The 12,396-nt window shown below is 46.3% G+C and overlaps 1 protein-coding gene across 1 annotated transcript in view; it reads right to left on the bottom strand.

The window, feature by feature from the left end:
• LOC102804022 (insulin-degrading enzyme-like) overlaps positions 1-12,396 on the bottom strand; it is a 204,765-nt gene that overhangs the window by 74,514 nt on the left and 117,855 nt on the right. The window contains exon 8 of the mRNA XM_085504132.1: positions 1,662-1,774. Coding sequence (XP_085360258.1) covers positions 1,662-1,774 — 113 coding nt within the window. The remainder of the gene's footprint in view (positions 1-1,661; positions 1,775-12,396) is intronic.

The raw sequence follows: 12,396 nt of genomic DNA, 5'->3' as shown, positions 1-12,396 counted from the left end.
AATGAAATCAATATATAACATTACACATAACCAGGAAAATATTAACAAACATTTTATCAAACAGGAAGCATACGAGTACCACATTCAAAAATGGAACACTGGCAATCAACGCCAAGATTCAAAACTACTACGGTAAAAGACAAAAGAGAAATTTCACCTTATATTAAAACAACAAACAGATATTGAACTACTATCTAAACTCAGATTAAGTTCTCATTGGCTGAATATATATGGAAACTGGATGCCATCAGAAGGCCAAAAATTGAAAATTAAAGATGAGATACATTTCATGGCTTCATGCAAACTATTCACTGAACAAGGAAAGACATTGTACTAAATTTTCTTAAAATCAAATGACCAGTTCATATAGTCAACACAAACAAAAAACTATTACTAATAAAACTAATAGACTATATTGAAAGACAATAACAATTAGAAAACAATTCTTTGAATGATTTTATCATTATTAAACTTTTAGTTAAACAAATATTTATAATTCAAATTTATACCTTTATTACACTTTTTAACCAAACGAGAAATGTTTCTTTAAGGTAGTAATAAAGAATTATCTTATATTAAATAAATTGCAAACAGTCCTGACAATGTTTGCACAATGATGAATGATTGATACCTGGCCACAGTACAAAGGAATGCGAGAATACTCAAACAAGCAAACAGAGATTAATCATGTTTGTACAACATAACTGTGTCGTTCTATGCTGGCAAATCAAGGTCTGAAAATAGTTCAAAAGACGATTGCTGACATTGAAATCACCAACAACACTGCTAACAAGCAGTAATGATAGCTTTATATTATCTACAACATAGAACCACAAAATGCCATATTCACAGGTTTCTCAGTCAGATAATATCACTACTATGGTTTGTCGTTCAATGTACATTTCAGCCATTTTCAAGCAATTCAATATTAGCGCAAACCCAGTCAATCAAACTAGTACTACCGTACTCAGTGGGTAATCATCGGATTTCTTCACTTTTTTCATTGGTTGTAGACAGTGGCGGATCCGGGGGGTCATGCCCCTCCCCCCCCAAGCGCATGACGATTCGTATCATCTGGATTACGCATAGCTTCTCTGCGATTTACGATCCGTATATCTTAAGCGTAGCTTGGACCCCCCCCCCCCCAGTACATTTTGCTGGATCCGCCACTGATTGTAGATGCAGTATAAATGAACAATAAGTTTTCAGGATTCTTTTGAAAATTTACGCATTCTAGAGATTTGACTGCCTGAATGTAAAAACAGAAACCACAGACTAGTAAAACACTTTTGTGTTATTACATATGTAGCTGACCATGTGTTTGAACATTCAATAATTTGTTTGGAATGCAAGCCAAAATATCAACTCCATGATTATCTAACAGCCATGCTTTCTGCAGACACATAGTCATTACTTTGCTTTCAGTAAAAACTTACCAATAACACCCAAGGGTGTTGAAAAAATCATTTGATATTTAACCAATAAACAGTTAAGAGCATCTTGGGTCAACAAACAATCTAACCAATATATGGTAAATGCAGCAGAGATATTGGGCTTTTGAAATAAGAATGACTTCATATAGAGAAGACTCTGTAGTTTTATGTAAAAATAACAATCCTAATTTGTATCATTAATGGAATAAAACTGTTAGTTTTGCTTACCCTGAGATTTTGATCTTTGAATGGAGGATCAAGCCATTCTGGGATTGAACAATTTTTATTTTCTACATCAGACAATAGGTTAACAACCATTTCTTGTAGTTCATCTAGTGTTTCTGTAAAGACAAGAATATATTAATGACTAAACCTGGATGATATAGTATTGGTGTGGCACCCCTGGATGATATATAGTATCAGTGTGGCACCACTGGATGATCTAGTATCAGTGTGGCACCTCTAGATGATCTAGTATCAGTGTGGTACCCCTGGATGATATAGTATCAGTGTGGCACCCCTGGATGATATAGTATCAGTGTGGCACCCCTGGATGATATAGTATCAGTGTGGCACCCCTGGATGATATAGTATCAGTGTGGCACCCCTGGATGATATAGTATCAGTGTGGCACCCCTGGATGATATAGTATCAGTGTGGCACCCCTGGATGACATAGTATCAGTGTGGCACCCCTGGATGACATAGTATCAGAGTGGCACCCCTGGATGATATAGCATCAGTGTGGCACCCCTGGATGATATAGTATCAGTGTGGCACCCCTGGATGATATAGTATCAGTGTGGCACCCCTGGATGATATAGTATCAGTGTGGCACCCCTGGATGATATAGTATCAGTGTGGCACCCCTGGATGACATAGTATCAGTGTGGCACCCCTGGATGACATAGTATCAGAGTGGCACCCCTGGATGATATAGCATCAGTGTGGCACCCCTGGATGATATAGCATCAGTGTGGCACCCCTGGATGATATAGCATCAGTGCGGCACCCCTGGATGATATAGCATCAGTGCGGCACCCCTGGATGATATAGCATCAGTGCGGCACCCCTGGATGATATAGCATCAGTGTGGCAGCCCTGGATGATATAGTATCAGTGTGGCACCCCTGGATGATCTACATGTAGTATCGGTGTGGCACCTCTGGATGATCTAGTATCAGTGTGGCACCCCTGGATGATCTAGTATCAGTGTGGCACCCCTGGATGATCTAGTATCAGTGTGGCACCCCTGGATGATCTAGTATCAGTGTGGCACCCCTGGATGATCTACATGTAGTATTGGTGTGGCACCTCTGGATGATCTAGTATCAGTGTGGCACCCCTGGATGATCTAGTATCAGTGTGGCACCCCTGGATGATCTAGTATCAGTGTGGCACCTCTCGATAATATAGTATCAGTGTGGCTCCCCTGGATGATGTAGTATCAGAGTGGCACCTCTTGATAATATAGTATCAGTGTGGCACCTCTGGATGATCTAGTATCAGTGTGGCACCCCTGGATGATCTAGTATCTGTGTGGCACCCCTGGATGATCTACATGTAGTATTGGTGTGGCACCTCTGGATGATCTAGTATCAGTGTGGCACCTCTGGATGATCTAGTATCAGTGTGGCACCCCTGGATGATCTAGTATCAGTGTGGCACCTCTCGATAATACAGTATCAGTGTGGCTCCCCTGGATGATGTAGTATCAGAGTGGCACCTCTTGATAATATAGTATCAGTGTGGCACCTCTGGATGATCTAGTATCAGTGTGGCACCTCTGGATGATCTAGTAACAGTGTGGCACCCCTGGATGATCTAGTAACAGTGTGGCACCACTGGATGATCTAGTAAGTGTGGCACCACTGGATGATATAGTAACAGTGTGGCACCACTGGATGATATAGTATCAGTGCGGCACCCCTGGATGATATAGCATCAGTGTGGCAGCCCTGGATGATATAGTATCAGTGTGGCACCCCTGGATGATCTACATGTAGTATCGGTGTGGCACCTCTGGATGATCTAGTATCAGTGTGGCACCCCTGGATGATCTAGTATCAGTGTGGCACCCCTGGATGATTTAGTATCAGTGTGGCACCCCTGGATGATCTATATGAGTGTGGCACCACTGGATGATATAGTATCAGTGTGGCACCCCTGGATGATCTAGTATCAGTGTGGCACCCCTGGATGATCTAGTATCAGTGTGGCACCCCTGGATGATCTACATGTAGTATTGGTGTGGCACCTCTGGATGATCTAGTATCAGTGTGGCACCCCTGGATGATCTAGTATCAGTGTGGCACCCCTGGATGATCTAGTATCAGTGTGGCACCTCTCGATAATATAGTATCAGTGTGGCTCCCCTGGATGATGTAGTATCAGAGTGGCACCTCTTGATAATATAGTATCAGTGTGGCACCTCTGGATGATCTAGTATCAGTGTGGCACCCCTGGATGATCTAGTATGTGTGTGGCACCCCTGGATGATCTACATGTAGTATTGGTGTGGCACCTCTGGATGATCTAGTATCAGTGTGGCACCTCTGGATGATCTAGTATCAGTGTGGCACCCCTGGATGATCTAGTATCAGTGTGGCACCTCTCGATAATACAGTATCAGTGTGGCTCCCCTGGATGATGTAGTATCAGAGTGGCACCTCTTGATAATATAGTATCAGTGTGGCACCTCTGGATGATCTAGTATCAGTGTGGCACCTCTGGATGATCTAGTAACAGTGTGGCACCCCTGGATGATCTAGTAACAGTGTGGCACCACTGGATGATCTAGTAAGTGTGGCACCACTGGATGATATAGTAACAGTGTGGCACCACTGGATGATATAGTAAAGGTGTGGCACCCCTGGATGATCTAGTATCAGTGTGGCACCCCTGGATGATATAGTATCAGTGTGGCACCCCTGGATGATCTACATGTAGTATTGGTGTAGCACCTCTGGATGATCTAGTATCAGTGTGGCACCTCTTGATAATCTAGTATCAGTGTGGCACCCCTGGATGATTTAGTATCAGTGTGGCACCCCTGGATGATCTATATGAGTGTGGCACCCCTGGATGATCTAGTATCAGTGTGGCACCCCTGGATGATCTAGTATCAGTGTGGCACCCCTGGATGATCTAGTATCAGTGTGGCACCCCTGGATGATCTAGTATCAGTGTGGCACCCCTGGATGATCTAGTATCAGTGTGGCACCTCTCAATAATATAGTATCAGTGTGGCACCTCTCAATAATATAGTATCAGTGTGGCACCTCTCAATAATATAGTATCAGAGTGGCATCCCAGGATGATATAGTATCAGTGTGGCATCCCAGGATGATATAGTATCAGTGTGGCACCCCTGGATGATCTAGTATCAGTGTGGCACCCCTGGATGAGCTACATGTAGTATCGGGGTGGCACCTCTGGATGATCTAGTATCAGTGTGGCACCCCTGGATGATATAGTATCAGTGTGGCACCCCTGGATGATATAGTATCAGTGTGGCACCCCTGGATGATCTAGTATCAGTGTGGCACCCCTGGATGATCTAGTATCAGTGTGGCACCCCTGGATGATCTAATATCAGTGTGGCACCCCTGGATGATCTAGTATCAGTGTGGCACCCCTGGATGATCTAGTATCAGTGTGGCACCCCTGGATGATCTAGTATCAGTGTGGCACCCCTGGATGATCTAGTATCAGTGTGGCACCCCTGGATGATCTAGTATCAGTGTGGCACCCCTGGATGATCTAGTATCAGTGTGGCACCCCTGGATGATCTAGTATCAGTGTGGCACCTCTCAATAATATAGTATCAGTGTGGCACCTCTCAATAATATAGTATCAGTGTGGCACCTCTGGATAATCTAGTATCAGTGTGGCACCCCTGGATGATCTAGTATCAGTGTGGCACCCCTGGATGAGCTACATGTAGTATCGGGGTGGCACCTCTGGATGATCTAGTATCAGTGTGGCACCCCTGGATGATATAGTATCAGTGTGGCACCCCTGGATGATATAGTATCAGTGTGGCACCCCTGGATGATCTAGTATCAGTGTGGCACCCCTGGATGATCTAGTATCAGTGTGGCACCCCTGGATGATCTAATATCAGTGTGGCACCCCTGGATGATCTAGTATCAGTGTGGCACCCCTGGATGATCTAGTATCAGTGTGGCACCCCTGGATGATCTAGTATCAGTGTGGCACCCCTGGATGATCTAGTATCAGTGTGGCACCCCTGGATGATCTAGTATCAGTGTGGCACCCCTGGATGATCTAGTATCAGTGTGGCACCCCTGGATGAGCTACATGTAGTATCGGGGTGGCACCTCTGGATGATCTAGTATCAGTGTGGCACCCCTGGATGATATAGTATCAGTGTGGCACCCCTGGATGATCTAGTATCAGTGTGGCACCCCTGGATGAGCTACATGTAGTATCGGGGTGGCACCTCTGGATGATCTAGTATCAGTGTGGCACCCCTGGATGATATAGTATCAGTGTGGCACCCCTGGATGATATAGTATCAGTGTGGCACCCCTGGATGATCTAGTATCAGTGTGGCACCCCTGGATGAGCTACATGTAGTATCAGTGTGGCACCTCTGGATAATCTAGTATCAGTGTGGCACCCCTGGATGATCTAGTATCAGTGTGGCACCCCTGGATGAGCTACATGTAGTATCAGTGTGGCACCTCTGGATAATCTAGTATCAGTGTGGCACCCCTGGATGATCTAGTATCAGTGTGGCACCCCTGGATGAGCTACATGTAGTATCAGTGTGGCACCCCTGGATGATCTAGTATCAGTGTGGCACCCCTGGATGATCTAGTATCAGTGTGGCACCCCTGGATGATCTAATATCAGTGTGGCACCCCTGGATGATCTAATATCAGTGTGGCACCCCTGGATGATCTAGTATCAGTGTGGCACCCCTGGATGATCTAGTATCAGTGTGGCACCCCTGGATGATCTAGTATCAGTGTGGCACCCCTGGATGATCTAGTATCAGTGTGGCACCCCTGGATGATCTAGTATCAGTGTGGCACCCCTGGATGATCTAGTATCAGTGTGGCACCCCTGGATGATCTAGTATCAGTGTGGCACCTCTCAATAATATAGTATCAGTGTGGCACCTCTCAATAATATAGTATCAGTGTGGCACCTCTCAATAATATAGTACCAGTGTGGCACCCCTGGATGATATAGTACCAGTGTGGCACCCCTGGATGATACAGTATCAGTGTGGCACCCCTGGATGATCTACATGTAGTATCGGTGTGGCACCTCTTGATAATATAGTATCAGTGTGGCACCCCTGGATGATCTAGTATCTGTGTGGCACCCCTGGATAATCTAGTATCAGTGTGGCACCTCTCGATAATATAGTATCAGTGTGGCACCCCTGGATGATATAGTATCAGTGTGGCACCCCTGGATGATCTACATGTAGTATCGGTGTGGCACCTCTTGATAATATAGTATCAGTGTGGCACCTCTGGATGATCTAGTATCAGTGCAGCACCCCTGGATGATCTAGTATCAGTGCGGCACCTCTTGATAATCTAGTATCAGTGCGGCACCTCTTGATAATCTAGTATCAGTGTGGCACCCCTGGATGATCTAGTATCAGTGTGGCACCCCTGGATGATCTACATGTAGTATCAGTGTGGCACCTCTTGATAATATAGTATCAGTGTGGCACCTCTGGATGATCTAGTATCAGTGTGGCACCCCTGGATGATCTAGTATCAGTGTGGCACCCCTGGATGATCTAGTAACAGTGTGGCACCCCTGGATGATCTAGTATCAGTGTGGCACCTCTCGATAATATAGTATCAGTGTGGCACCCCTGGATGATCTACATGTAGTATTGGCGTGGCACCTCTTGATAATATAGTATCAGTGTGGCACCTCTGGATGATCTAGTATCAGTGTGGCACCACTAGATGATCTAGTATCAGTGTGGCACCCCTGGATAATCTAGTATCAGTGTGGAACCTCTCGATAATATAGTATCAGTGTGGCACCCCTGGATGATATAGTATCAGTGTGGCACCCCTGGATGATCTACATGTAGTATCGGTGTGGCACCTCTTGATAATATAGTATCAGTGTGGCACCTCTGGATGATCTGGTATCAGTGCAGCACCCCTGGATGATCTAGTATCAGTGTGGCACCCCTGGATGATCTAGTATCAGTGTGGCACCCCTGGATGATCTAGTATCAGTGTGGCACCCCTGGATGATCTAGTATCAGTGTGGCACCCCTGGATGATCTAGTATCAGTGTGGCACCCCTGGATGAGCTACATGTAGTATCGGGGTGGCACCTCTGAATGATCTAGTATCAGTGTGGCACCCCTGGATGATATAGTATCAGTGTGGCACCCCTGGATGATATAGTATCAGTGTGACACCCCTGGATGATATAGTATCAGTGTGACACCCCTGGATGATATAGTATCAGTGTGACACCCCTGGATGATATAGTATCAGTGTGGCACCCCTGGATGACCTAGTATCAGTGTGGCACCCCTGGATGATCTAGTATCAGTGTGGCACCCCTGGATGATCTAGTATCAGTGTGGCACCCCTTGATGATCTAGTATCAGTGTGGCACCCCTGGATGATCTAGTATCAGTGTGGCACCCCTGGATGATCTAGTATCAGTGTGGCACCCCTGGATGATCTAGTATCAGTGTGGCACCCCTGGATGATCTAGTATCAGTGTGGCACCCCTGGATGATCTAGTATCAGTGTGGCACCCCTGGATGATCTAGTATCAGTGTGGCACCCCTGGATGATCTAGTATCAGTGTGGCACCCCTGGATGATCTAGTATCAGTGTGGCACCTCTCAATAATATAGTATCAGTGTGGCACCTCTCAATAATATAGTATCAGTGTGGCACCTCTCAATAATATAGTATCAGAGTGGCATCCCAGGATGATATAGTATCAGTGTGGCACCCCTGGATGATCTAGTATCAGTGTGGCACCTCTGGATAATCTAGTATCAGTGTGGCACCCCTGGATGATCTAGTATCAGTGTGGCACCCCTGGATGAGCTACATGTAGTATCGGGGTGGCACCTCTGGATGATCTAGTATCAGTGTGGCACCCCTGGATGATATAGTATCAGTGTGGCACCCCTGGATGATATAGTATCAGTGTGGCACCCCTGGATGATCTAGTATCAGTGTGGCACCCCTGGATGATCTAGTATCAGTGTGGCACCCCTGGATGATCTAATATCAGTGTGGCACCCCTGGATGATCTAGTATCAGTGTGGCACCCCTGGATGATCTAGTATCAGTGTGGCACCCCTGGATGATCTAGTATCAGTGTGGCACCCCTGGATGATCTAGTATCAGTGTGGCACCCCTGGATGATCTAGTATCAGTGTGGCACCCCTGGATGATCTAGTATCAGTGTGGCACCCCTGGATGATCTAGTATCAGTGTGGCACCTCTCAATAATATAGTATCAGTGTGGCACCTCTCAATAATATAGTATCAGTGTGGCACCTCTCAATAATATAGTACCAGTGTGGCACCCCTGGATGATATAGTACCAGTGTGGCACCCCTGGATGATACAGTATCAGTGTGGCACCCCTGGATGATCTACATGTAGTATCGGTGTGGCACCTCTTGATAATATAGTATCAGTGTGGCACCCCTGGATGATCTAGTATCTGTGTGGCACCCCTGGATAATCTAGTATCAGTGTGGCACCTCTCGATAATATAGTATCAGTGTGGCACCCCTGGATGATATAGTATCAGTGTGGCACCCCTGGATGATCTACATGTAGTATCGGTGTGGCACCTCTTGAGAATATAGTATCAGTGTGGCACCTCTGGATGATCTAGTATCAGTGCAGCACCCCTGGATGATCTAGTATCAGTGCGGCACCTCTTGATAATCTAGTATCAGTGCGGCACCTCTTGATAATCTAGTATCAGTGTGGCACCCCTGGATGATCTAGTATCAGTGTGGCACCCCTGGATGATCTACATGTAGTATCAGTGTGGCACCTCTTGATAATATAGTATCAGTGTGGCACCTCTGGATGATCTAGTATCAGTGTGGCACCCCTGGATGATCTAGTATCAGTGTGGCACCCCTGGATGATCTAGTAACAGTGTGGCACCCCTGGATGATCTAGTATCAGTGTGGCACCTCTCGATAATATAGTATCAGTGTGGCACCCCTGGATGATCTACATGTAGTATTGGCGTGGCACCTCTTGATAATATAGTATCAGTGTGGCACCTCTGGATGATCTAGTATCAGTGTGGCACCACTAGATGATCTAGTATCAGTGTGGCACCCCTGGATAATCTAGTATCAGTGTGGAACCTCTCGATAATATAGTATCAGTGTGGCACCCCTGGATGATATAGTATCAGTGTGGCACCCCTGGATGATCTACATGTAGTATCGGTGTGGCACCTCTTGATAATATAGTATCAGTGTGGCACCTCTGGATGATCTGGTATCAGTGCAGCACCCCTGGATAATCTAGTATCAGTGTGGAACCTCTCGATAATATAGTATCAGTGTGGCACCCCTGGATGATATAGTATCAGTGTGGCACCCCTGGATGATCTACATGTAGTATCGGTGTGGCACCTCTTGATAATATAGTATCAGTGTGGCACCTCTGGATGATCTGGTATCAGTGCAGCACCCCTGGATGATCTAGTATCAGTGTGGCACCCCTGGATGATCTAGTATCAGTGTGGCACCCCTGGATGATCTAGTATCAGTGTGGCACCCCTGGATGATCTAGTATCAGTGTGGCACCTCTCGATAATATAGTATCAGTGTGGCACCCCTGGATGATCTACATGTAGTATTGGCGTGGCACCTCTTGATAATATAGTATCAGTGTGGCACCTCTGGATGATCTAGTATCAGTGTGGCACCACTAGATGATCTAGTATCAGTGTGGCACCCCTGGATGATCTAGTATCAGTGTGGCACCCCTGGATAATTTAGTATCAGTGTGGCACCCCTGGATGATATAGTATCAGTGTGACACCCCTGGATGATATAGTATCAGTGTGGCACCCCTGGATGATCTACATGTAGTATTGGTGTGGCACCTCTGGATGATCTAGTATCAGTGTGGCACCCCTGGATGATCTAGTATCAGTGTGGCACCCCTGGATGATGTAGTATCAGAGTGGCACCTCTTGATAATATAGTATCAGTGTGGCACCTCTGGATGATCTAGTATCAGTGTGGCACCCCTGGATGATCTAGTATCTGTGTGGCACCCCTGGATGATCTACATGTAGTATTGGTGTGGCACCTCTGGATGATCTAGTATCAGTGTGGCACCTCTGGATGATCTAGTATCAGTGTGGCACCCCTGGATGATCTAGTATCAGTGTGGCACCTCTCGATAATACAGTATCAGTGTGGCTCCCCTGGATGATGTAGTATCAGAGTGGCACCTCTTGATAATATAGTATCAGTGTGGCACCTCTGGATGATCTAGTATCAGTGTGGCACCTCTGGATGATCTAGTAACAGTGTGGCACCCCTGGATGATCTAGTAACAGTGTGGCACCACTGGATGATCTAGTAAGTGTGGCACCACTGGATGATATAGTAACAGTGTGGCACCACTGGATGATATAGTAACAGTGTGGCACCCCTGGATGATCTAGTATCAGTGTGGCACCCCTGGATGATATAGTATCAGTGTGGCACCCCTGGATGATATAGTATCAGTGTGGCACCCCTGGATGATCTACATGTAGTATTGGTGTAGCACCTCTGGATGATCTAGTATCAGTGTGGCACCTCTTGATAATCTAGTATCAGTGTGGCACCCCTGGATGATTTAGTATCAGTGTGGCACCCCTGGATGATCTATATGAGTGTGGCACCCCTGGATGATCTAGTATCAGTGTGGCACCCCTGGATGATCTAGTATCAGTGTGGCACCCCTGGATGATCTAGTATCAGTGTGGCACCCCTGGATGATCTAGTATCAGTGTGGCACCCCTGGATGATCTAGTATCAGTGTGGCACCCCTGGATGATCTAGTATCAGTGTGGCACCTCTCGATAATATAGTATCAGAGTGGCATCCCAGGATGATATAGTATCAGTGTGGCACCCCTGGATGATCTAGTATCAGTGTGGCACCCCTGGATGATCTAGTATCAGTGTGGCACCCCTGGATGATCTAGTATCAGTGTGGCACCCCTAGATGATCTAGTATCAGTGTGGCACCTCTCGATAATCTAGTATCAGTGTGGCACCTCTCGATAATTTAGTATCAGTGTGGCACCCCTGGATGATCTAGTATCAGTGTGGCACCCCTGGATGAGCTACATGTAGTATCGGGGTGGCACCTCTGAATGATCTAGTATCAGTGTGGCACCCCTGGATGATATAGTATCAGTGTGGCACCCCTGGATGATATAGTATCAGTGTGACACCCCTGGATGATATAGTATCAGTGTGACACCCCTGGATGATATAGTATCAGTGTGGCACCCCTGGATGATCTAGTATCAGTGTGGCACCCCTGGATGATCTAGTATCAATGTGGCACCCCTGGATGATCTAGTATCAGTGTGGCACCCCTGGATGATCTAGTATCAGTGTGGCACCCCTGGATGATCTAGTATCAGTGTGGCACCCCTGGATGATCTAGTATCAGTGTGGCACCCCTGGATGATCTAGTATCAGTGTGGCACCCCTGGATGATTTAGTATCAGTGTGGCACCCCTGGATGATCTAGTATCAGTGTGGCACCCCTGGATGATCTAGTATCAGTGTGGCACCCCTGGATGATCTAGTATCAGTGTGGCACCCCTGGATGATCTAGTATCAGTGTGGCAGCCCTGGATGATCTAGTATCAGTGTGGCACCCCTGGATGATCTAGTATCAGTGTGGCACCTCTCAATAATATAGTATCAGTGTG

The sequence above is a fragment of the Saccoglossus kowalevskii genome, chromosome 10 (assembly GCF_978046115.1).
Source record: "Saccoglossus kowalevskii chromosome 10, keSacKowa6.1, whole genome shotgun sequence".
NCBI classification, from domain to species: domain Eukaryota; kingdom Metazoa; phylum Hemichordata; class Enteropneusta; family Harrimaniidae; genus Saccoglossus; species Saccoglossus kowalevskii.
The sequence above is the reverse complement of the archived record's forward strand: the minus strand, read 5'-3'. Positions and strand labels throughout refer to the sequence as shown.